General features: G+C 46.4%; 2 protein-coding genes across 2 annotated transcripts in view; one reads left to right on the plus strand and one right to left on the minus strand.

Moving 5' to 3' along the window:
- The window catches only part of LOC135090809 (serine/arginine repetitive matrix protein 2-like), a 59,638-nt gene extending 52,642 nt beyond the window's left edge, over positions 1-6,996 (minus strand). Inside the window, exons 1-2 of the mRNA XM_063987875.1 lie at positions 6,975-6,996; positions 6,453-6,647 (exon numbers count right to left, since the gene is read on the minus strand). Of these exons, the coding sequence (XP_063843945.1) occupies positions 6,453-6,647; positions 6,975-6,996 (217 nt within the window). The remainder of the gene's footprint in view (positions 1-6,452; positions 6,648-6,974) is intronic.
- Positions 6,997-21,061: 14,065 nt separating this feature from the next.
- Positions 21,062-23,644, plus strand: LOC135090810 (uncharacterized). Its single transcript, XM_063987876.1, has 3 exons — positions 21,062-21,158; positions 22,133-22,283; positions 23,410-23,644. The coding sequence occupies exons 1-3, from the start codon at positions 21,062-21,064 to the stop codon at positions 23,642-23,644; spliced, it is 483 nt and encodes a 160-aa protein (XP_063843946.1).
- Positions 23,645-25,723: the final 2,079 nt, after the last annotated feature.

Below are 25,723 nucleotides of genomic sequence, written 5' to 3' on the forward strand. Positions count from 1 at the left end.
AGGTACACCACGTAGATAAACTTATCTTCAATAGTTGACGGACACAGAATAACAGGTGGTTCTCTCTTTCCCTCACTCCCTCCCTCCCTCCTCTCTAGTTATTTACCCTCCGCCTGTCTTGTTTCGCCTTAAATAAACAGTTTTTCGTGCTTGCCTTGAGGTTCCCCGCATCACACATTACCTGTCATGGCTTTTTTTTTTATTACCGTCACATTTCTGGCAAAAAAATGGACGTTTTCTTTACTTTTATTACGGTGAGAGCGGACGAGTCACTGCCCAACCGAGGGAGGGTCATCCCCGTGGGTGGCGGAAGAATGGGACGGGGGAGGTACAGGGGGAGTGGCTCAGGGAAAGGAGATGATGGTCAGCTGTCTTCCTTTCTCCTTCCCAGGTGATCATTCGCGATACGTACGTAAACACACTACCTGGTAAGTCTCCTTGGTCACGTACACACACACACACACACACACACACACACACACACACACACACAAGGAAAAGGTCGCTCTATACGCTTATTCATTGACTCACCCTTGGCATTCCCTACTCGTGCAACTCACTCTAGTATTCACAGCTCACTAAAGTATTCATGACTTACCGCTAGTACTCATGCCTAATCCCTAGCTCATAATTCTTTCCTAGTACCCATACATCGTTTCTGGTATTAACACTTACTTTCTACATGTAAGGAACTTTGATCTACAACAACATTAAGTAAAATAAACTCACAGAAACCTCTCTCACCAAAAAATTGATAGAATAAGGATCAACAGGGACTGACACACGACTGACTTCACTAACTTCATTCACACAGCCACTCAAACCCCTGCTGTGAATCCCTCGGGGCGTCGGGCGGGTGGGACGGAATATGTCAGGGCGCGGCGTGGCGGGTGAAACTTGAATAAAAAGCACGGAAATATAATGGACAATAAAGAGAAATCTGAAGGAGCTTGAGGGGAAAATGAGGTCACGTTGGTAGTGGGATAGGTGGAGAGGGAGGGGTTGTGGCTTCAGGGCGTGTGGGCGGGTGTGTGAGAGTGAAGGGGTAAGGGTGTGAGGGGATAAGTGTATGTTGGCTTCCCGGTGATGGGGTAATGAGGGAAGGGTGTGTGAGGGGGTTAGTGTGCTGAAAGGAACTGCCAATAAGCGTAACATCAAGTAGAAAGGCAGTGGTGAATAGTGATCATGCTGGTGTGATGGTACTCAGCGCCGCCCTGTCATTCCCACCACACATTGACTACCACCAGACACCTTGATCACTGTCTCGCAATGTTGGCTACTGTTCATGAGAGGAGCATTACGGTGACGGGGTGTGGTGAATAGTAATTGTGTTATGCTAATGTTATGATAATGTCACTTGCTTGCCCTTATCACCATCAGCACTACATCACCAGTACTTCTGTTGCTCAAGTCACCACCGCGACGATTACAATCACTATCTCGTATAATGTAATGTCACTTGCTTGTTCCTGTCACTACCACTATCACCACCACCACCACCACGACCTTGCAGCACCTAGCTACCGAGATAACACTAATTACACACAACACGAGGCAAAACAAGGCGAAACAAAATAAAACACGCATAAACACACACTAACACACAAAACACACGTACGTAATTGCATTCCAAGCTAAGATTACAAACAACACGGATGAAACTCAGGAACAAACTAACAAATTAAACCTAATAATATCCCAGAACACACACACACACATACACACACACACACACACACACAACACACACACACACAAAGATAAATTAACAAATATACTTAGGAAAACACACAAACGACCCCTCATGCCCCCTTCCCCCATTCTAAGGTAACAGGTGACCCCTTGAATTAAACACGAGTACAGTTTGCTACATTTCCAGAGTAAGGGGGATGTGTGTCGGCGCAGCATGTAGAACAGAGCCTTCCGTTATGGCAGGGCGAGGAGGTCAAGGGGAGGGAATGAGGCGGCTGCAAGGGAGGGCGTGAGCTGGAGGGGTGGCAAGAAACGGGAGGGGGAAAAAGAAGTGTATGGGCGAGTGTATGAAAGAGGGTGTTATGGAGAGAGAGAGAGAGAGAGAGAGAGAGAGAGAGAGAGAGAGAGAGAGAGAGAGAGAGAGAGAGAGAGAGAGAGAGAGAGAGAGAGAGAGAGAGAGAGAGAGAGAGAGAGAGAGAGAGAGAGAGAGAGGTGAAAGGTGTCAGAAAAAGGAGGAGGAAGGGAGTACAAGAGGCAAGAGGTATAGGAGGCAGGTAGGGAGGAGGGGAAGAATAGGAAGAAGGAGGAGGAGGAGGAGGAGGAGGAGGAGGAGGAGGAGGAAAGGTGACCGTTACTCGCCCCTCGGGTTTCTTGTCACTCACGACGGCCCAGCTGAGTCCCACCGCCCGCAGGTCACCTAAGAGCACCCCAAGGTCACACCACATGGTCACACCACAGGGTCACACCACCACTATGACCGCTAGAGGGACACACTGCACCACCATTACATCACCACCCATAGCCTCTAATTAGCACACCTGATTCAACTTTTTCACCTGTGTGTGTTGGCAGATCCCACTCCTCACCCTCCTCCTCCTCCTCCTCCTCCTCCTCCTCCTCCTCCTCTTCCTCTTCTCTTCTTCTCTTCCTCTCACGCCTCACATCCTCCCCTTTTTTCCTTTTCCCACCCTCCCAATTATGAGTGCACGACCCTGCCATACTAACACACACACATACACACACACAGACGGGTGCAGGTGACGCTAGTTGGAGTCTTAATGTGTTTTATCACTTTTCTGTAGACGTCTGTACGTGAAGGGAAGCTAAAAAAAGAAAAAGGAAAATTGTTACCCTAAATAAGTTTTTTTTTTCTCTCTCTTTACACTGACTCTGTTTTCTGCGTCTCTCATTACTCTTTTTCTTTTTATTCTTCTCAATCTTTTTTTTTTTATTTCTCACCATTTTTTTTTTTTAGTTATCTCTCTTCTCCTGCGCCATTACTATTTCTTATTCTTAAATTGCTTCCATTTCCTGCTTCTGCATTTACTTATTTCTAATTTCAAGCCTCCTCCTCCTCCTTTTCTTACTCCATCTAACGATTTCTTCCTCCTATGCCAACAAATTTCTTATTCTTCTCACGTTAATTCCACTTTCTGCTTCTACATCTACTCCTTTTTAATTCTGAGCCTCCTCCTCCTTCTCCTCTTCCTCCTTCTTCCGCTCCTCCCGGTGATCGTTCGTATCTTACATCTTATCACATGTTACCACGATTATCTTCCCCCAGCGATCCTTGTCTGCTCATGCCTCTGCTTCCTAAAGGTTACCTGCCTGCAATTAACAACTCGCGTCGCCAGCACTCTTGTTTTTTCGCCTCGCATAACATAGATACCGAGGGAGTGTGTGATGGTAACAATACATTGAACTTAATGTACACCCGCATTCAGAGCGAGAGCGAGAGCGAGAGAGAGAGAGAGAGAGAGAGAGAGAGAGAGAGAGAGAGAGAGAGAGAGAGAGAGAGAGAGAGAGAGAGAGATTACACAACATTAATAAACTGACGTACTGTGAAATGCGTAATGATGCATGTAACTTCAAGTTCACAGGTGATCTAAGTAGCACACACCTGTCCAATTAGAAACATTACCTGGATCAAAAAGACAAATAAATTCTCATTATGTAATTTACTTTGATGTTTGAATTACGCAGGATCATATTGACTATCTTCCGTGTGTGTGTGTGTGTGTGTGTGTGTGTGTGTGTGTGTGTGTGTGTGTGTGTGTGTGTGTTCAGCATCTACTTCCGACGATAATTTTGCCTCCACTTCCGGTATTTGGCGCCATGATTGCAGGTTTAACTCTTCCTCTCTTCTTCTTCTTCTTCATTTCTCTTCTCTTCACTCTTTCTTGAGCGCCCTTTCTTCACTTTCCTCAACTCTCCCTCTCTTTCTTCCTCTGTCTACTCATTCTCATTCGTCATTTCCTCCTCTCCTTGTCTGCAACCTCTTGTTTTTTCTCTCTTCTTTTTCTTTTTATCTTATCCACGTCTTTCTCTTCTCTTTCTTTATCACTGTGTTCTCTGTCCAATTCCATTTATTCGTTCTTGTCATGTCTTGCTTCACTTGTTTTATTCTTTTGGTGTTATTCTTTCTAAATTCCTCCGTGCATCTCAAAATATCTGTGTTATTTCTTTTTCTTATTTTTTTTTATATTTTCCTTTATTTCCTCTCGCATTTTTCTGTTCTTGTTTTTTTTTGTATTTTGATCTTTTATTTTTTGTTGAGGTTTCTAAATTCCTTCCCATCTTTTTTATTTCCTTCATTTTTCCTCTTTCTCTGTATTTACTTCCCTTTCTGTTCATCATCTTCTTTCTATGTCTTTTTTTAATTTTATAACCGTGATGTCTTTTGATATAATTTCTTACTGTTTAATAATTTTCTACCTTTCTCTTTACTTTCCTCTCTTGTTTTCCTGTTTTTTTTACTCCTTTGTTTTTTTCTTTTCAGTTTTCCCTTTTTTTATTCCTATTTTTCTCACTCCCAGTATCTGTACCATCTTTATTTTCATGCATTTTTTTCCTCCTCCTTTGTTTTCCTTCTTTGTTTTTCTCCGTCTTTCCTTCCCCTTCTCATCCTGGCAGACGTGTCCCAAGCTCACAAGAAGAACGTGATGTGGCTGCCGTAAGGAGTCATCTTGATTGGCTAGCGCGCCGCCTGACACCAGATGGACGTGACGGGATTGGTCAGTTGTCTCAAAAACGGGACGTGATTGGGCCGTGGGTAAAGAAGCTCCGGAGACGTGACTGGCATGGGATGGGATTGTTTTGTGGCAGGTAGCGGCTTACGGTGAGTCTGATAGAAGGATTGTCACCTGATTGGTGTCTACGGTAAGGCATTTGAGGGTCTCTGGTTCTGTTTTTGACCGGTAGCTTGATTGACTCCCTTAAGTGACTGGGTTGTAGTGACTGGCTGTCTTTTATGAGTGTATTGCGAGCTTGTTTGTGTGGAACTAACTGATTGTTTGACTGTTTGACACACACACACATACACACACACACACACAATGACAAATGATGCAATACCTAACATTACTCTCACACGTGACAATATGTAGGAAGGCACAACGTTAAAAGGAAAAGAAATAATAATAATAATAATGACAGCGCAAAAAATAAAGAAAAAATATCTGAAGGAGACGATGAAGGGATAAGGAAGAGGAAGAAGAGGAGGAGGAGGAGGAGGAGGGAGGCGACATATCAACAAAACACGGCCTGATGGGAGGACAAGAAGTTAATGACGCAAACTTTACGATAATTACGGTGCATCCCAGGTTAACATGCTTCAAGGCTGTCCTCACTTGAAATATATGGAAGGAAGAAGAAGAGAGAGAGAGAGAGAGAGAGAGAGAGAGAGAGAGAGAGAGAGAGAGAGAGAGAGAGAGAGAGAGAGAGAGAGAGAGAGAGAGAGGAGAGAGAGAGAGGAGAGAGAGAGAGAGAGACTGGCAATATTGGAAGAACGAGGCGAGGAAGTGTGAGAAAAGAAGAGTGGAGGAGAGAAAACAGGAAGAGAGAAGGGACGAGTGGAGGGAGCGAAGGAGGGAGAGGGAGCGAAAGAGAATGACGAGGAAAAATTCGAGGGACGGTGGAAGGAGAGGACACAGAACTTGAACATAAGAAGAGAGAGGGAAAAAAATGATGATGAAGGGATATGTGGGGAAAATAAGCAGGAAAGAAATAATGCTCGGTTTATTTTTTTCCTCTGGGTCCAAAAACTCGACAACCGTGACTTCCTGGCAGTATGCAAAGGAGGAGGAGGAGGAGGAGGAGGAGGAGGAGGAGGAGAACCAGGATAACTTAGAGCTCCGTTACGCCCTTGGTCACGTCTCCCGGGATGCCTCAAGACACTCCCACAAGATAACCAAATTACTGCTAAATTGGGGCCATTTTCCCGCTGCCTATCCTCCGCCTTGGTGCATCCCAGGAATGTCTGCCGCTCACCATCTCCCGGCTACACTTGTCCCGGGGAAATGTCGATGCAAAAAGTGGATTCAAATGTCTCTTCTACTACCTGATGTTGTGTTTTAAGTATTAAGAAACTGATGAAGAGTGTTGGTAATAAAAAAATTGTGTTTATCTGTTTATTTTTACCTGGGAGATTGATGTCATAATATTGCTTGCCTAGGGAATGGACTGAATACAAAGTACTTTTTTTTTACAGTACGCCTATCATCACAGACATTACTACTACTATTAAATACAGTCTTTGGGTTCTTATTACCACTAAGTAGAACCATAAGCATCTCTTATAGTGCCACCAGACCCCCCCATCCCCACCAGTGCACCACAACCCACACAAAAGCTCCACAAAACCACGCAATCTTCACTGCCACAATGGTTTTCTGTCCCGTCATTACCACCGAAGTATAACCATCACCATCATCACCACCACCACAACCACCACCTTAATGACAACACCTGGAGGGCCTTACCTGCGTGCCAACTCTTCCGGACCAGGGATGAGGGCGGAGGTTCCGGCCCGACCCTGGGGGCTGGCCGACCCCTACGCCGATACTTCTTCTGTCTCCGGGGGCCCTGTTCAGGCTCTTTAGCATTGGGATAGGCATGGCGGCGTTGGGGAAGGGGAGGGTCAGAGTGCCAGGGGTGAGGGAGGCCGGCACGGGAGGCTCAGTAGGGACGCCTCACCGGCCTCGCCTTCTGCAGTTTCGTGTGTTCGTGGTCGTCACTTAATCGCTTAAGTTCGTCAACACATCAGCTGGTGGCGGCAGCGACGACCGCCACCATGAATAGACTACCTCGCCGGGGTTCCTGATGCGGGCGTCCTTCACTGTTCTGTCAACGCACTCACTCGCTCACTCGTGTGTCCGTTTACTGAGCACTGCTGGAGGGAATCCATCAAACGACTGAGCAAAACCCAACGCAGACATACGCACACACACACACACACACACACACACACACACACACACACACACACACACACACACTCTTACAGTCGAGGCACAACCACGGCATCCGGTTACGTGCACGTCCACAATGCACGCACACAGTGATGCAGAGACACGCCCCCGCGCCGCTACCTTGCCACTAAATTGTCACGCCGCTGAGATACGATGCGGCAAAGCTGGAAAAAATGACCCTGGCAATGCTGAGTGAGGAACAAAGCCACGCCGCGCCTGTTCCTGTGTTTGTGACGAGATGACGAGGCTACCTGAGGCTCCCGGGCGCTTGGGGACACAGAGAAAGAGAAGAAGGAAGAGGAGGAGGAGGAGGAGGAGGAGGAGAAGGAGGAGGAGGAGGAGGAGGAGGAGGAGGAGGAGGAGGAAGAGAACCGTAGATAGACAGGATGGAATGAGCGTATGAGTGTGCTTGTGCATGTGTGTGTGTGTGTGTGTGTGTGTGTGTGTGTGTGTGTGTGTGTGTGTGTGTGTGTGTGTGTGTGTGTTTCAGGATCAAGAGGAAGTACAAAGTGTACCTTTAGCTCTGCGGTGCCTCATTTCACGCTACGTTCCACACACACACACACACACACACACACACACACACACACACACACACACACACACACACACACACACACACATATTTACATTCTCACGAGATCATTCCTTAAGAGTAATCTAATCTCAATCAATATCTCGATCGCGTGCTTTCTTTGTCTTTTATCTAACTGAAATAGACATCGCAACGTTATCTTATCGCGGCTTTTGAGAGAGAGAGAGAGAGAGAGAGAGAGAGAGAGAGAGAGAGAGAGAGAGAGAGAGAGAGAGAGAGAGAGAGAGAGAGAGACCGCATCCTTCACAACTCTAATTTACTAAGAACAGTGACGCAGGAGGAAAGATTACAGACCAGGGTTGAACTCAGGCCAGGATTCAGAGACGCTCTATTGCTCTCACCTGGACAATTTTCAAAGGCCACAGAGTCGATTTCCCTGGTCCTTAAGAGTGCTTCTCCAGTTCATAACGAAGAAATCTTGTTAATCTGTCACTATACCCTATAATCACCATTAAAAACCCGTGTAACTGCAATGTAGAGCCTATTGAATGTAGTGGCGCTTCAGAATCAGGGCTTATGAATGATGCTTCCCCAATGGTGCTGCATTTAAACGTCCCTAATAGGCTGTCTAACGCGCGTTCCAGTCCCATTTTCATTCCGTTCCTGCCTTCGCGGTGACTGCCACTTCCTAACACGAACCTCAGCTGCACCGCGCTCTTAGTACTCGGTAACTTCAAGGCCACAACGCACTACGACTCATAAAACGACCACATTTTGCTTAAGGAACCTTCTAGCAGCACACACGCACGCACGCACACAAAGACTACACGTTACCTAACCATGAACTATCTTTTTTTACCTCTTTTCCTTTGTAGTTGAATTTCCTCTCTGTAATACTGTATTTCCTTGTTTCCTTTGCCTATTTTTTAACCTTTCCACATGTACCTCACGTTAACCTTTCCTCCCTGAAATGCGAATGGTAAATTACATTGAGCGCAGGTACGGGCAGGTGAACGGAAGGTGCCCGGGAGGTGAGGGTAGTAAAAGGAACACGTGAGAATCTGCGGTGACAAAAAAAAATACTGCAGGTAAGGCGAGGGTTTAGGGAGGGGCCTCAGGTAACCCCCTCAGGGCACGCGGTCACCTGCCAGGCCCAGGGAAGACTCAAGGCCACTGAGATGATTTTGTCCTCAGTTTTTGCTTCCCGATTAATGCCACACGTGCTCCCTCTCTCTCTCTCTCTCTCTCTCTCTCTCTCTCTCTCTCTCTCTCTCTCTCTCTCTCTCTCTCTCTCTCTCTCTCTCTCTACATACATACACACACACACACACACACACACACACAGACGTCTACCAGTCAAGACCCACACAAGCTTTAGTTCATCCTTATCAGGTAGATAGATCATTACTTATCCTCTCTCTCTCTCTCTCTCTCTCTCTCTCTCTCTCTCTCTCTCTCTCTCTCTCTCTCTCTCTCTCTCTCTCTCTCTCTCTCTCTCTCTCTCTCTCTCTCTCTCTCTCTCTCTCTGACACTTCCACGAGAGCAAAGGTCATCTGAGCAGGCGAGGAGTGAGGGAAAAGGGAACGGAAAAAGGTGCTACTGTCCTCTTTCTCCTCCTCCCCTCCCTCCTCCTCTTCGCCCCTCCCACTCTCCCTCCTGAATAACTAACGCATTGAACACGGAAGTCAAATAACGTTACATCGTCCTTATTACGCGGTTTTTTGCAGCCTTCACAGCCACGCGGACAGTTACCTGGCAGCGAAAACAAAAAAGCGACAATTCGAGGCCTCAAGAAGCGGGGAGGTGAGCGGGAAGATTCGTCTACGTGATGAAGTTTTATTGAGAGCGAAAAATATAAATCGAGGGACTTTTGATTGTTATTCTCTGGTTAACTGCTGGTTTGGTTGGGTTGTGGGAGGAGCATCAAAGAAAAACGTGTGGTGGGGTTTACAATACAGGGCGTCGTGCGGCGTTTCCCAGGTCAATATTACGTGATACAAAATGATGTGAGTTTTACCGAGTTCGCGAAATCACGCCCACCTTCCCTCCCCCGGGGTATTTATGCTCCATTCATGGCTGTTGGTTCCACGCTCACCCGCACTCAGACTACACGCGCACTGGTGAATATACTTCCTCACCACACACACTCAGATTTTGGATCCTTTTGCGAGGGAGTAAGGGAAAAACGAAGAAAAAGAAAAGAAAAAAAAGAGAGGGAGAAACAGCAAAGGGGTGAGAGGAAAGAAAAATGAGGAAAAATGGAGAAAATGGAAACAGAACGTGAGAGAGCGGGAGAAAGTAAGGAAAGTAAAGGGAAAGGGAGAGAGGGAGACTCAATTCACATGCCCCTGAGGACCTTGTCAAGTAAAAAGCTGAAGGGGAAGATTGCGAAAGGTGGTGGGCGGTGAGAGAGTGAAGAAGTGCGAGGGTGGGCAAGTGTGGGCGAGGGTGGGCAAGTGTGGGCGAGGGTGGGCGAGGGTAAAAGGGTAATATGAGACAGTGGCGGGATGTGCAGTGGGCGCCTCCTATCCATTACCCCGACACTAGGGCCTGTCACGCGCCGCCAGTGCCCGCCACCTCCCTCCTGCTGCGGCCCGATGGATGTGACTCTCTGTTTGTTTTGATAGACGAAGGCAACGTAAGGAAGAGAAGTCCACGTGTTTGAGTTCTAAAACGCAGCAATTCAGTGTCTTTTTTACTACATGAGGGAGTTAATAAACATATCCGTGTGTTTGCTTCTTTTAAATTAGCTGATCTGTCTTCACTATCATCACTCGGCACCACCTCTCACCATCCTCATCATCTCCATCACCACTCATTCTTAAGTGCTCTACCATCACTGACCACCACACACCACTATCCCCATCACCTCCATCACCATCTAGTCGTAAGTACTTCACCACACACCATTACATCACCATTTCTACCAATAAACTCCATTCTCGGCATTATAATCAACCACCACCACCACCATCACCACCAACACACCTTCCGCTACCACCCTTAACCATCTATTCTTCCGCACCCTTATACACCACCACCACCACCATGCCTTTCCCCTACAGCATAGTCCCGCACCACCGTCTCGTCTTACAATGCTTCCTGGATGACTGGTTCCCCTTACACGCAGCTGAGTTCGTCCTGTCCCCGCGCTGGAAGGTAACCTGAGCATCCCACACCTCTCCCAATACGGCGAAATGCAAATGATCGCTGCCAGGTGCCTCTCTCTTACCCATCCGGAAATGACGGAAGGATGAGAGTACGAGGAAGCAAGGAAAGGATCTGGGGTTGCAGGTTACTTACTCATCGTGGTGTCTAAGAGGCTGGTTGCCCAAGAATGTGTGAAACTGGTGACCCATTTCATGTCTGACTCATCGTAATGTTGCATTGTGTGAGTAAGTGTTGCTTTTGAGTTTTATATTTAGTTGGTTTTAAGATTATCTATGGAAATGTGAAGTGGTTGATTATTTTGTTGTTATTCATCAAGATCTATACAAAATAACCCAGGGAAAATGTTAACTAAGTGAAAATATATACGAAACTACACAAAAAATATAAAAAGTTATGAATTTTCGTCTCATTAGAACATTACGTTAACAAACAGTGCATGACTAAGTAAGGATGAATCAGTAGTACTCATTTAAATAGCAGCATAAAGAGGTACATAAACCTTAACAACCATATAACGAGTCACCGTCACTCATACAAGGTTACCCATAAAAAGCTTCCCTCCACAGTAACAGTCAGTAATGTGGACGAAAGTTATTTATCTCAAGTGCAACCCGTGGACACTAAACTTGCCTCGCGCGCTTAAAAGGCAAGAAAACATCTGCGGCGGGTCCTCGCTCTCCCGCGCAGAGAAAGGTACGGCAGTAAAGAAGGCGATTTACACGACTGTTATGCTTTGCGGGTCTCGAAGCGGCGCGCGGAGAGTTAACGCTAAGTGTGGCGAGTTTAATGGACGCTAACTCACTACCTTCACACCTTGGACGTTACCTGTACATCACCGACACACGCACACGCCCGCACGATGCATCAACAGCCTCGCACGACACGCTACTCAATCACTTCACTCATTAACTTTAATATATCTGGGTGAGCTTAGATTTTTTATTCTTTACAGGTCCTGAACTGTTACTGGTGTCCAAGATACAGTGAAGTGCGGTGTCTTGTATTTGTTACGAGTGCTACAGTGTACCGGAGTGGCGAGGTGCTGCCAAGGGTTGTCGTGGCGCCACTTTGATAGGGAGTGTTAATGGCGGGGCGGCCCACTAGCCTCCCTCCTTCGTCCCCTTATAGGCATGTGCACGAGACGGCTACGGACGACCGACTCTCTCAAGTGGACGCCGCCCACCGCCACCCCGGCACAAGTACTCCCCCGGGGCATCGAGTGACGCCTCGCATGGCCAGAAAGGTCACACCAGTTAGATGTTGTGGTGTACGCAGTGACAGTGACACACACACGCACACACACACACACACACACACACACACACACACACACACACACACACACACACACACAGTTATGACACAACTTGCAACGCTACACTCTGAAACAGTTGACACACGCTTGATAAACACATCCCAAAAACACACAGTCAGCATCATGACGCTGAGAGACGCCAGGCTGCGGCAGAGGAGGCCCTGCCCTGAGCCTGGCGGCGCCATGGCACGAGACGCATCCTTCCGCCAAGATTCATGGTACAGCCATCACCACCGCCTAATCGCGGTGCCTGACAGGCGCCACGTCGCCCCTGGGCCCCTAGTGCCTTGTTAGCGTCTTGCTTGTATCTCCTTCAGGGCACGTAGAGCAGGGCACGCGTGGTGGCGGGGCGGAGCACGACAGGGCGTGCTGCGTGTTGCCTGGGGCGGGGGAGAACGACCCTGAGGGTGCACAAGGCGTCACCGCGACAGGCGGCCCAGCAGGCGGTTCTTTGTGGCTTCGGATCGATACTTGTCTTTCTCTCTTGTTCACTATTGACAATACTCTCACCGTGACCAATGATCGATATCTGAAGGGCGCCTCTGCAACAACTGCACGTCCGCGTCAGCTGTGCCGTGTAGGGGTGTACGGGCGGCGGCGCCCCTTCACGAGGAACAGACGGGGAACCGTGGTGCACGTGACAGATGTAAACAGTGTGCCCAGGGCAGCCCGGCGCGGCGCGGCGCGGGACAACACCACCGCGTCACTTTCTAGGTAAACACAGACCTCAGACCTACAACACAGGAAGCGCGTCCGCCTGACTTGTTGTTCAGAGGTGGTTAAGTAATAATTAGCACGTATGTACGTCACCCCAACGTAGGAACATTCTATCCTGAGTCACGGCGGCTGAGTCACGTCTGACTCACCACTGACGCCTTCATCAGGACCACGGTGTTCCCATGTTAATCAATCAGTGTCCAGCAAGGCTTGTGATCGCCACAGCTAGGGGCGTGACACGGTATGACGTGTGTACTTTGAGGCACAAAACCGTGACGCTGTCGCTGTGATTCACTCCAAAACTTTTGCTGTGGTGGATACTTTTCAGAGTTCATCACCACCGGTACACTCCACCGGCCTGCCAACAGCCAACACCTTGCACACACGACGCGTCGCAAGACTCACCGCGATGCGCCTGTCACCGGGAGGAGGCTGCGGCCTGACGCAGCTCCTCGCTCCGCCGCGGTCAGGTGGGGACTGGTGTCTACCCGCAGGGAGGGAGGAAACGTTTGCGGTACTGTGGGGAGGGGGTGGCGGAAGGGCGGGGAGACGGTCCGTGGAGGCGGGGAGGGGAGGGAGGCGGAAGAGTGTTACCTGGTAGGGACTGGAGACCGTCCCAGCCCGCGCTGCCTCTCAGTCGCCCTCGTTCCCGTCATCACCACCACGCAACACTTAGCCACAGTACGGAGCGCCATATGTGTAGCCGTGGCCAGCGACACACACACACACACACACACACACACACACACACACACACACACACTTCCGGCATCATGCTGCAATTCAGAGTATATATATATATATATATATATATATATATATATATATATATATATATATATATATATATATATATATATATATATATATATATATATATATATATATATGTTACAGTCAATACCTGAATCCAGACAATTTGTAAAGTGACTTATTTTTTCAGGCAATTTGTGAACTGCCTGGTTAGGTTAGGTTAGGTTAGGTTAGGTTAGGTTAGGTTAGGTTAGGTTAGGTTAGGTTAGGTTAGGTTAGGTTAGGTTAGGTTAACTCATCCAAACTAAACCAAACCTAACCTAACCTAACCTAACCTAACCTAACCTAACCTAACCTAACCTAACCTAACCTAACCTAACCTAACCTAACCAGGCAGTTCACAAATTGCCTGAAAAAATAAGTCACTTTACAAATTGTCTGGATTCAGGTATTGACTGTAACATATATATATATATATATATATTCTCGTACAGCTGTCGTCCTCCCCTTCCCCTTCTTCCCTCTCTCCCTTTCTCCACCCACCCGTATTGCGTCAGGGAGCGGGAGATTGGGAGGGAAGGAGACGGAGGGGGAGGGAAGGGAGGGAAGGGAGGGACAAGGACAAGGGCGGGGATGAGGACGAGGATCGCGAATCAGTTCGGGAAAGAATCATAACTTGGCAAACCTGACACATGCAATACACAAATCCGACTTCTGAAGGTCTGACGCCACACACACGGGCATCCAATCCCTTTGTAACGTGAAGGTGAATCGCCCTGGAGCCTCGGGGGTGACAGGCGGCGGCGGGGGGTTCATCTGCGTGTTATTGTCATGCAAATGCCTCGCGTGCGTCCCGTGCGCTATCGAAGGGTTCAAGGGAATGGAAAGCGTGCCACAACGGGAGCACAAAGCGAAGAAGAAAGTGGTCGTATATAGCAGACGTGGACAGCGACCCAACCACGACCTTACAGGAGGAACCTCAGCATGAACAAACAGGAGAGAGGGAGGCGGGGAGGCGGGGAGGGATGGAGGCTGGTACGAGAGAATGAACCTATAATCGCGCAGACAACCAGCCAGACGGGGATTCATGGGCCATTTATGCTCCAGCGAATCAAAAAGAAAACTCGCAAAAGAGCAGCACATAAGGCGGTGCTCCAGTAAGCGTAATAGGAAGAGGCAGATATACACGACCACACGTCACGATGAGGCAGAGGAGAGAGCGACGAGGGAGCAAGAGAGGAGCGTTGGACCTGTGAATGGCTGGCGAGGAGATGACGGGCATAGCAAACGACGACCGTCCCACAAAGGCGCGGCACACAGGTAACAGAAGGAGGAGGAGGAGGAGGAGGAGGAGGAGGAGGAGGAGAGGTGACGGTAAAGCGAAGGAGCCGGTCAAGAGTAGGGTGAGGAATGGAGGAGAAGGAGGTAAGGGCCTGAGAGGAGGTAGGGAGGCTCCGGGTCGAGGGTCAGGTGTCGGGCCCTCCAGACTTCCCTCTCCAAAAGTCATTAGGTGGCTGTGATTTGTGGGACGCGGACAGGCACGGCGGAGGAGCGTCGTGGGGAGTGACGCTGGGGCTCAGGGGGCGGCCTTTCCTCCTTCCTTCCTTCCCTTCACAAGTCACGCGGCGCTTATTAACCTTGCGTAACTGGGACATCCTCTATAGGTCTTGCCTCGTAACTCTCACTCACCGCCTCATACTGGTGGTTCGATGCCTCCTTCTTCTTTTGGGCATCTCCGTTACGGGTCACCACAGCGGATCAACCTTCTACAAAACGCTGGTCTTCGGTGCCTTGTTCAGTCACAGCCGTTATGATTCTTCCGTCACTGCATTCATAAACGTTAAGTCCTCCTCTCTCCCCAGCATCCTCAACCTTCCTCCTCCCCACACACTCCTGCCTCGTCTTGACATATCCAAACCACCTCACTCGTCTGATGCTGCGGTTCCCAATAATCCGACATCCTGCCTAACTCTCCACTTATCTCGTCATTCTGGATAATGTGACAGCGTAACTAGCGATCAATTTATCTCCGTCTATTTGCCTATCTATCTACCGGAACGCTGTGTACTTGATGCGTGTGGTTAGTGGAGTAATTTATAAAGAAGGCTTGTGTGGTCGTTGCCTTGGTGAATAAAGACTGCCGAAGGTGAATCAGGTGAAAAAAAAAAGTTATAGAATATTAAATACATAACACAATAAGAATATGAATAAGAAAAGGAATGAGAATAAGAATAGAAATAGGAAGAATAATAGGAATAAGAACAGGAATAAGAACAAACATGAAAATAGCAATAAGGTTAAGAATGGGAATAAGGATATGTATAAGAAATAGGAATAAAAATAAGGATATAAATAATAATACAAGTAAGAACACGAATAAGAACAGGAACAAGAATAATTCAAATACCAATAAAAATAAAAACGAACAAGAATACGAATGGAAAAAAAAAATAAACACGAACAAAAACACACACAAAAAAAAAAATAAAAAAATAAAATAAAATAAAAAAAACACTAACAAAACATTACATAAACAAACATTCATAAACAAACGAACCAACAAGCCACGTGGCATTACTAACCCTTTATCGAGCTCAATACTACACCAACACAAGACACACGGTACAATGACGCCACCACACCACAACACCACAGCACAACACCGCAAGTCTCCCGCAACTACTTCCACAGCACAACACTCATTTCCGAGGCTCCGAGAAGGGAGGTAATTAGCGCCGCCGACTCACCACCCTGACACGAAACAGAAACACAGAAAGGTCAGTCATTGTCAGCCCGCGTGAGTTTGGGCAAGGCTGACGAAACACTGCCAAGGTTCCTGCGCCCTTTGTCAGTCACTCCTGCATCCTCGGTCACTCCCTCGCCACGCGCACTCTCTCTCTCTCCTTCTCCCTCTTTCTCTTTTCTCTACGCAGCCTTGTAAGACGCACCTCCCTCTCCTCTCCCCTCCTCCCCCTTTCGTCCTTGCTCCATGCTGAGTTTCTAGACCTTGGCAAGCAGAGCGGAGACTTTTAAGTGTTATGATTCTCTCTCTCTCTCTCTCTCTCTCTCTCTCTCTCTCTCTCTCTCTCTCTCTCTCTCTCTCTCTCTCTCTCTCTCTCTCGCCTTTCGTTTTCACTTTCCGTTTCTCTATCTTCCTAACGAGAGAGAGAGAGAGAGAGAGAGAGAGAGAGAGAGAGAGAGAGAGAGAGAGAGAGAGAGAGAGTCAAGGTGAACACAACACCTTCACTACTCATAACAAACACACATACATACATAGCAAACACAATGCAGCAAATAATAAATAACAAGGATGAACACACACACACACACACACACACACACACACACACACACACACACATACATACACACACACACACACACACACACACACACCAGTCTTCCCTCCCAACTCTACTCTGTCCTCTCCCTCCCTCCACGACCTTCCCATCCCTTTTCCTTCTTAGAATCGTCCTCTTACTCTCTCCTTTCCTCCATCCCTCCTTTCCTCTTTGCCTCCATCACGTCGCTCGGGGCATCGGGTTCACCTGGGAGGGAAAGATCACGTCTCCGCCTCACCTGCCGCGGTAAAGAGGGCAGGAAGGAAGGTGTGGCCAGGTGCATAGATGGAGGGGAATAAATGCATCATAGTTTTGTCTCAAGCTGTGGAAAATAAAGGATAAAATGTTGGAAATCAGGTGGAAGGAAATTAAAAACATGAAAATTAAATAAATGCATCAAAATTAAATATTATGTTTTTTCAAAGCGTAAAAGATAAAGGATAAAAATTGTCTTGTCACTTTGGATGTGAAAAAATGGAAAATACACTGATGGAAAATAGCAAATATATGAAAAAAGTAAAGTGCGGATAAATAAAAAAATAAGCAGAAAATAAGAAGAGAGGAAATATGAAACAAAAAAGACATAAATCACCAAGGAAATAAGAATGATTGAAAAGTGACTCCAGTAAACAAGGATATAAGAAGAAAACATAATAAAACAGAGAATGATATGTAAATTAAGGTAAAAATAAAGGATAAAGGAAGAAAGGAAGGCACCAATAAATGACCCAGAAGAAAGACAATTAAAAGGTAAGAAAAAAAAAAGTTACGAAGAAAGAACTCAACGTAACACCATAGAAGATTAAAAATAGACAGAAAAAACGAAAAAAAAGAAAGACAAGAAACAAAATAGATATAAAACAACACCACGCCCTTCCAAATGTCCTTCCGAGATCCTGCAACAACCACCATCACATCCTTGCATGTCATCCTTCCCTGTATCCTAAAATCCTCAACACTCCTACAAAGCAACAAGAAACTGAAGAAGAAAGTCTATACAGATCATTATCCCCATATATATAAGTGGAAGTTCCGCTCTTATGGAAGGATGGGGGTTAGCACTGTATAGGGGCGAGATTCCTGCCATGGTGTGGTGGTCAAGAGAGAGGGAGAGGGAGAGGGAGGGACCGGAAGGGAGAGGTGAATGAGCTCTGATGTTGTGGCTTCCGAAATACTGAAGGAGGAGGAGGAGGAGGAGGAGGAGGAGGAGAAGAATTACAGTGATATATCAAAGGAGAAAGAAAGAGCGTGTTGGAAGAGGAAGAGGAAGAGGGGGACAGTGGAAACTAATGGAAGAGGAAATTTAAAAAGGAAGCGAAGTGTAACTCACACACACCCAGACACACACACACACACACACACACACACACACACACACACACACGAGAAAAAGATAATAGGGAATGAAAGACTACGTGTTATATTAAAGGAAGTGGAGAGGCCATGAATCTCTCTCTCTCTCTCTCTCTCTCTCTCTCTCTCTCTCTCTCTCTCTCTCTCTCTCTCTCTCTCTCTCTCTCTCTCTCAAGTGTTATGCCTGCACATGCAAAATAACAGGAACCTTGAAAGTCTCGATAAAACAAATGCGGATAAGAATGTGAGAGAGAGAGAGAGAGAGAGAGAGAGAGAGAGAGAGAGAGAGAGAGAGAGAGAGAGAGAGAGAGAGAGAGAGAGAGAGAGAGGTCAGGAGAAGAGAGGAAGGCAACGTGGAGGAATTTAAGGGCACAAGGAGAGAATGAAAGGAACACAAACGAAGAGCAAACAGCAGCAGATCTATTGACCCTTACGAAGAGAGGAGAGGTGAGGGACACACACACACACACACACACACACACACACACACACACACACACACAGGAAAATTCCCGCATTGCAAAATATCTCAGGGTCTCAAAAACAACATTTTGCTTTCCACACACACACACACACACACACACACACACACACACACACACACACACACACACTTATAAACAATACTAATGCAACCACACCCTCGTTTGGCAATAAAGCTTTCTCTCTCTCTCTCTCTCTCTCTCTCTCTCTCTCTCTCTCTCTCTCTCTCTCTCTCTCTCTCTCTCTCTCTCTCTCTCTCTCTCTCTCTCTCTCTCTCTCTAACAATTGAGGGAAGTGACGTTCAGGTAAGAGAAACAAAACATTACAATTTTTTTTTTTTTTTTTTATAAATACACGCAGTTCAGTTTACCAGGAAATACCCGCGGTGAGAGGAGGAAGAGGAGGAGGAGGAGGAGGAGGAGGAGGAGGAGGAGGAGGAGGTATAGGATGACAAGAGGATGCGGGTTGGAAAGAAGGAAGAATTCAGAGAGTAAATAAGTTTAATAAATAAAAAAAAAGGATGAAAAATGATGAGAGAGAGAGAGAGAGAGAGAGAGAGAGAGAGAGAGAGAGAGAGAGAGAGAGAGAGAGAGAGAGAGAGAGAGAGAGAGAGAGAGAATTCTAGCACATGACAGGAAGTAGTAAAAACCGGATGTTGCCATCTGCCACACCCCCCACCCCCAACAACCCAACATCCTCCTCCTCCTCTTCCTCACCCTCTCTCAGTTTCCTCCTTCCTCTCTTTCACACAACACAACTTCCAACAATTTCATACCTAAACTTTTCTCTCCTTCCCTCCTGCTTTCCTCTCTCTCTCTCTCTCTCTCTCTCTCTCTCTCTCTCTCTCTCTCTCTCTCTCTCTCTCTCTCTCTCTCTCTCTTTCTCTTTCTCTAAACCCTTCTTCCCTTCCTTCTCTTCCCCCTTTCTTTTTCCCTCTTGCGTCTCTTCCCCTCGTGTTTGCCTCTGTTTCCCTCTCTCTCTCTCTCTCTCTCTCTCTCTCTCTCTCTCTCTCTCTCTCTCTCTCTCTCTCTCTCTCTCTCTCTCTCCCTCAAAAGGAAGAGGAAAGCAATAACAAAAATAATTAGCAGATTACTATTTATTATCTCGGTAATTACTTGAGAAACCTTTACGGCGTTCCTAAGGGTAAGGATCCCAGCTTATCTTTTAGAGGCTACCCTTTTAAATACCTACCTCCACCACTCTCTCTCTCTCTCTCTCCTCTCATTTACTCCCTCTCTCATACCATATTCATCCTCTCACCTTCTTATAAAGGGAAAAATAAAAAATCTACTCTATTTACTTCAGATAACGTGGACACTCATTTTAACATACATGACCAGTGGAAGGTAAACAAAGGTAGATTAATTAGCATACATGAAGGTAATGGTTGGTTATTACAGGTGTTCTCATTACCTTTTTTACCTTTTTCCTTTCCCCACACCTTCGCTACCTGCGCCTCTCAGTTAATTAAAGCGAGTCGTGAGAAAGGAAAGGTAAAACGTGAGAGTTTATGGAGAGAGAGAGAGAGAGAGAGAGAGAGAGAGAGAGAGAGAGAGAGAGAGAGAGAGAGAGAGAGAGAGAGAGAGAGAGAGAGAGAGAGAGTGAATATGATGCAATGTTCTCAATTTCTTATCCGTGTTTTCCTTCTTCATTTCCTGTCTCTCTCTCTCTCTCTCTCTCTCTCTCTCTCTCTCTCTCTCTCTCTCTCTCTCTCTCTCTCTCTCTCTCTCTCTCTCTCTCTCTCTCCATTTCATGTATAAATTTTCCTGTTCTCCTCTCTTACTCTTGCTCTACTCTCACTTCCAGTCTTTTTTTCCTCTTCCTCCTTGAATATTCTCACTCTTTCTTCTCCCTTCCTCACCTCACGTTTCTTCGTCCTTCTTTATTTTGTTTCTATTTCTGGCACAAAACCTTTCTTTGCTTTCTCTTTGGTTACTTTTTTTCTCTCTCTCACTTCCCCTTCACTCTCCTCCCTTTCCCCTTCCTCTTCTTCTTCTTCTCTTTTTTATGGTATCCTTCTCCGCAGTATTTCCTTTCTTTTCTTCTAACCACATTTTTTTTTCCATTTTCCTCTCTCCCTTCCTCTTTCTCTATTCTCCCTCTGTCTTTTCTTTCTATTTTTTTCCCCCCACATTACATGTTTTCTTTGGTCTCCCAGCGTGTTTTTTTCTCTATCTCCCTTCTTCCTACCGTTTTTTACCCCCTCTCTCTCTCTCTCTCTCTCTCTCTCTCTCTCTCTCTCTCTCTCTCTCTCTCTCTCTCTCTCTCTTTCTGACACTAATTTCCTTTTCGATTTGTTTCGGAACAGAACGAGAAATTTAAAGGTTACGAGTTCCCGCGGGTCTCCTTTGCTACTACTACTACTACTACTACTACTACTACTACTACTACTACTACTACTACTACTACTACTACTACTACTACTGCTGCTGCTACAGTGAGGCCACCCCTAATGGCGTACCTGGGGAGCCGTGATAGCACCTTATATGCAAGTGCTATTAGCTTGCAGAAGGTCACGAAGGAGGAAAAGAGGATTCGGGCATCGTTTGGTTGTATCGGGAGGGAATAATGGCTGGTAATTGTGTGTGCGTGCGTGCGTGTGTGCGTGTTTGAAGGCTAGTATGTGTACGTGTAGTTGTGTGTACGTGTTTCCTTTTTTTTCTTTCTTTTCTTGTGTTTGTGTGCGTGCGTTGGTTTTTCGTGTGTGCGTGCGCGGAGGTGCGTTCCAGGTGAGTGCAATCAAGCACCTGTCGGGTCATAGCGGAACGTGGCTCGCTTTGTGCCGGGTTATAGCGGAACTTGGCCCACTGTGTCATTTTCTTTCTTGACACACATATATCTCGTTTTCTTTTCGGGTTTATCTTCCCTTTATTTATTGTCTCTATTTTCTCTTGGTCTAGCTCTGCAGTTGTTTTATTTATGAAGCTTCAAACGTAGGGCCCATTCCTCGTTTTCTTTCTGTACTTCCATCACACTCCAGTAGCAAGATTAGCATCAGTACAATGACTCGTTTTCTTTCTCTACTTTGTCTACATCACTGCTTCTTTGTTCGCTGTTCTCTTCCTCTTCTTCTCTCGGTAACTGTCCGTGAGTTCAATCTCTTTTCACTGTACTTCTTTGCATTCGATTTCCTTTCCTCTCAGTTTCTTTAATTACGAGTGTTATTATGCAGTGTTTTTACGGTAACTTTCGCGGAATGAGGAGTGGAGCCATTCACTTCAAATAGGAACAGAAAAAAAAAACTCCTAAGTTTATTATAAAGTGGAGTAATGCCTTCTACTTTTCAACCCTCACAGGCAGAGTCCTATAAACTGAGCCACTTAATCTCTTGTCAGTGAGGAGGTCAAACAATTCCATTCATCCCTTACAAAACACATCCTTCTATATCACAGATCGAGTTCTTTAAAGTAAGACCTTAATTTTACCACGAGAGGAACCGCCAAGAGGAGAGACTGAAGAGGAAGGCCACTTGAGACTGAACAAGTGTACCTCCGTGTTTGGTTCGCTACTTCATCCCACGCAGTAGGACGACCCCAGCCCTACGATCCTCCAGTCCAGTTCTCGAGGGGTGAACGACCTGTGGAGACTGAGAACGACCACAAGGCAACTCAAGACGACTCTATGATCATCCCAGAGGAGTGGTCGTGTGTGCAGGAAACAGGTGAGATTGCCAGGTGAGAGACGGAGGAGAGGAAGGAGGGAGAGGAAGGAAGGGGAAGGAGGGAAGGAATAATGAGGTCGTGTCGTGTGAGTTATTTGTTGTGGCTATGAAATTGTGTTGCCATGGTGTTGTTTGTGGTGATCTGCTGCTAAAATGTGTGCAATTGTAAGACCAGATGGAAAAGAGGGTAGGAAAAGGAGGAGGAGGAGGAGGAGGAGGAGGAGGAGGAGGAGGAGGAGGAGGAGGAGGAAACTGATATAATCTATGCATGACAATCTATTCCAAATACGCAAGACACAATTAAAAATATCACAAAACCAAAATTACTAGAGAGAGAGAGAGAGAGAGAGAGAGAGAGAGAGAGAGAGAGAGAGAGAGAGAGAGAGAGAGAGAGAGAGGAAGTATTACACTGCATATAATAAAACGCAAATCATCGTTGACCCAGGAATTTACATACGAAGAGAGGAAACCCGTGTATTTTCACCCACAGAGAAGGAAATTGTACTGCAACATTACCATAAACTATCTTAAAAAGAACTACTAAACTATTTCCGACTATTACGTATACTCGACCACTCCTCTTCCTCCTCCTCTTCATCTTTCTCTTTCAGCATTAGGCCGTAACGGAGGGCGGTGACCTTGGCGTGGTGACAAAGGCAGTAGTTTCCACGATAGAAGCAAAAACCCATTAACTGTATACCTTTGGAACCACTGCACCTGTACGCCTCTCTCTCTCTCTCTCTCTCTCTCTCTCTCTCTACTTCCTATTTACGTTTTCTTACTTCAAATAATGTAAATTTTCTCGTACTTCTATCTTTCTTTACTTCTTCCTTCGTTCTTTCGTCTTGCTCTGCATATACTAACCTCCGTCAGCCCGCCACGCCCCAGCTCACCCCATCACCCCGTCACCCCATTACACAAGCCAGCTTTTCCTTCACCCTTATGATTATAAAGTCAAACAAGGGTATCAGAGGCACGTCCTGTCTCAGAATGCCTCATAATGACGTAATTGGACAGACTTAGGTTATTCAAATTAGAGTGAAATGTTAAGGTATTTGGTGTTGGAAGTTCTTGTACCCTGAAAGCGGTGAAAGAATACGTGATAAGAACCGCCTGTTAATACTAGACTACATTCACAGCCATCCAGTCACAACTACCACCACTTCGACCATCCATGAGACTATCAATACGACCACTAAGACCATCCAAATGAGTACTACCACAACCACGACCATCTATAACCTTACCTCTGCCACCACCACCACCACCACCCTGCCAGAGCCTCCACGTGATGACAATGCGCCGCCACAAGGTCACAGAGGCTGCCAGACTGCGCGGCGCCTGACTTCCTCCTCTCTTAGCTGCCCGGCGTGAGACAATGGCCATTATTCTGAAAAGCTTCTTTGCCGTATCTCCATTTTCAAAAGCCTCTAGCTGAAGTTACACGGATTTTTTAAGGGTGTTCTCACGGTTCTAATGACAGGTTAACAAGTTCTTTACATTATTAACAGGTGAAACACTCGTGAGAACCAGTCTGATGGTCTCTGCGGGCTCTGGGAAAGGGTGTGGTGACAGAGCAAGGTGTTTCTGTATAAGGGTCAGGCAGCTTGAATCAAAGGATGGCGTGCGTGTTATGGGAAGTGTACAAGGGGTGGAAAGGAGTGTTCTCTGTATTTATAGCTCCCTTAACGCCGGTGATAAGGACTGGAAGTGCTAGCTCGGAAGTGTTGTGTGAGTAGAATGTTGTTTTTCTCTCAATGTGGAGGGATGTGGATGAAGGATCTGTCTGTTTTAAAGCGTTGGGTTGGGTTCTTGTTGAGGGAGTGTGAGGATAAAGTAGAAAGGTTATAGGGAGGCAGGGGGTGTAGGTGAGGGAAGGTGGTGTAAGGTAGGGTTGTAGCGTGGCAGGGTGAGGAAGGGTGTTGTAAAGTTGTGTTGTGCAGGGTTGTGGTGAGGCAGGGTTGTAGCGTGGCAGGGTAAGGAAGGATGTTGTAATGTAGTGTTGTGTAGGGTTGTGGTGAGGCAGGGTTACGGTAAGACAGGGGTGTGGTGTAGTGAGGCAGGTAGAGGCAGACTGGCGGTGGAATGGCCCGCTTACATAACGCCAGACAGGTAAACGGCTGAGCGGCGAATTAAGCCTAAATGTCTCAGGTAAAAATATGAGAGCTGGTAGGCATGAAATGAAACAAGGCAAACCTCTCGGCCGTGTTACCTGACTGTACCTAAAACCACCTAAACTTTAATTAACCTTCCCCTGGGTTAGGCAAATTCCTGTAAAATGTCACTCGCTGTAAGGACGAACGGGGAAAAAGAGTAGGACGTGATTTCACTTATAAGGGACTCGAGTCAGGCCTGGAATGTCCCTGAATATCTGGGCAGAGCGGCTCGTGACGGCATGCCTGGTAATTAGCCCGCAGCTGTACACAAACAGATGCGCAACATTTGTAATAAGCGATGCGAGGTCAATGGTGCCGCGCAGGTGTCTCTAACCACCCACATGTGTTCGCCAGGTGAACAGTAACACGTGTACACAGGTGCGTCACCAGCACAGCGCCACATAAGCAACACGTGACTGGAATGACTCACCAACAGGAGGCAGAACAGGAAGCAAAGGTAGCAACGTCACTTGTTTCTCAATACGTAAATTGGAAAGCAGATAAGTCAGTGAATTTCAAGAAAAAGTTGATATTTCACCTGTGGTTTAAATATAGATACGTGGTACAGGAAACGCTGCTCTGCTTTTTAACTTGTATATGAAGAAGCAAAGAGATAATGAGGTATGAGAATGTGCTGATATTATACTCGTAGCTTCTTAAATATAGGTAAGACGTACAGGAAACACCGTCCTTTGCTTATAAACTCCTAAATCGGGACGTAGAACGATAGATGAAGTATGAAAAGTGGTGATATTCAAACCAGACCTTGGAAAACATTGACATGACATCCACCACCTCCACAACTTGAATACAAAGGTAAAACTCGAATACAAAAGCAGACATTGGAGAAAATAGAATGAAAAAAATGTTGACATGATACCCAAAATCTTACACAATATTTGAATAACTCAATACAAAAGCTGGAGAAATATTTGAGTAGTATTTACAAGCCTCTACCATACCAGGCCGTACTTACCACCAGACAGGAAGAAGGGAAGAGCACCTGGCACCCTCCCGCTCACCTGCATCACCTGGCAAAGCGTCACACTCACCTGCAAAGGGAGACAAATTGGAACATTAATACATGCAGCACATTCATAAGATCAAAGCAACTAATAAATTCCTGACGAAGGTTTATAGACAGAATGACAAATTACCTGAAAATTATGAAACACGTGAATTAACTTTTGTTCTTCAGTCTTGACGCATCTAATACAAACGTCAGTGATATAAAAGATACGAGTTTTCTTCCTTCCTCTCTCTCCCTCCCTTCCTTCCCTCATCCTTCCCATCTTCA

Source organism: Scylla paramamosain, chromosome 36, assembly GCF_035594125.1.
Source record: "Scylla paramamosain isolate STU-SP2022 chromosome 36, ASM3559412v1, whole genome shotgun sequence".
Taxonomy (NCBI): Eukaryota; Metazoa; Arthropoda; class Malacostraca; order Decapoda; family Portunidae; genus Scylla; species Scylla paramamosain.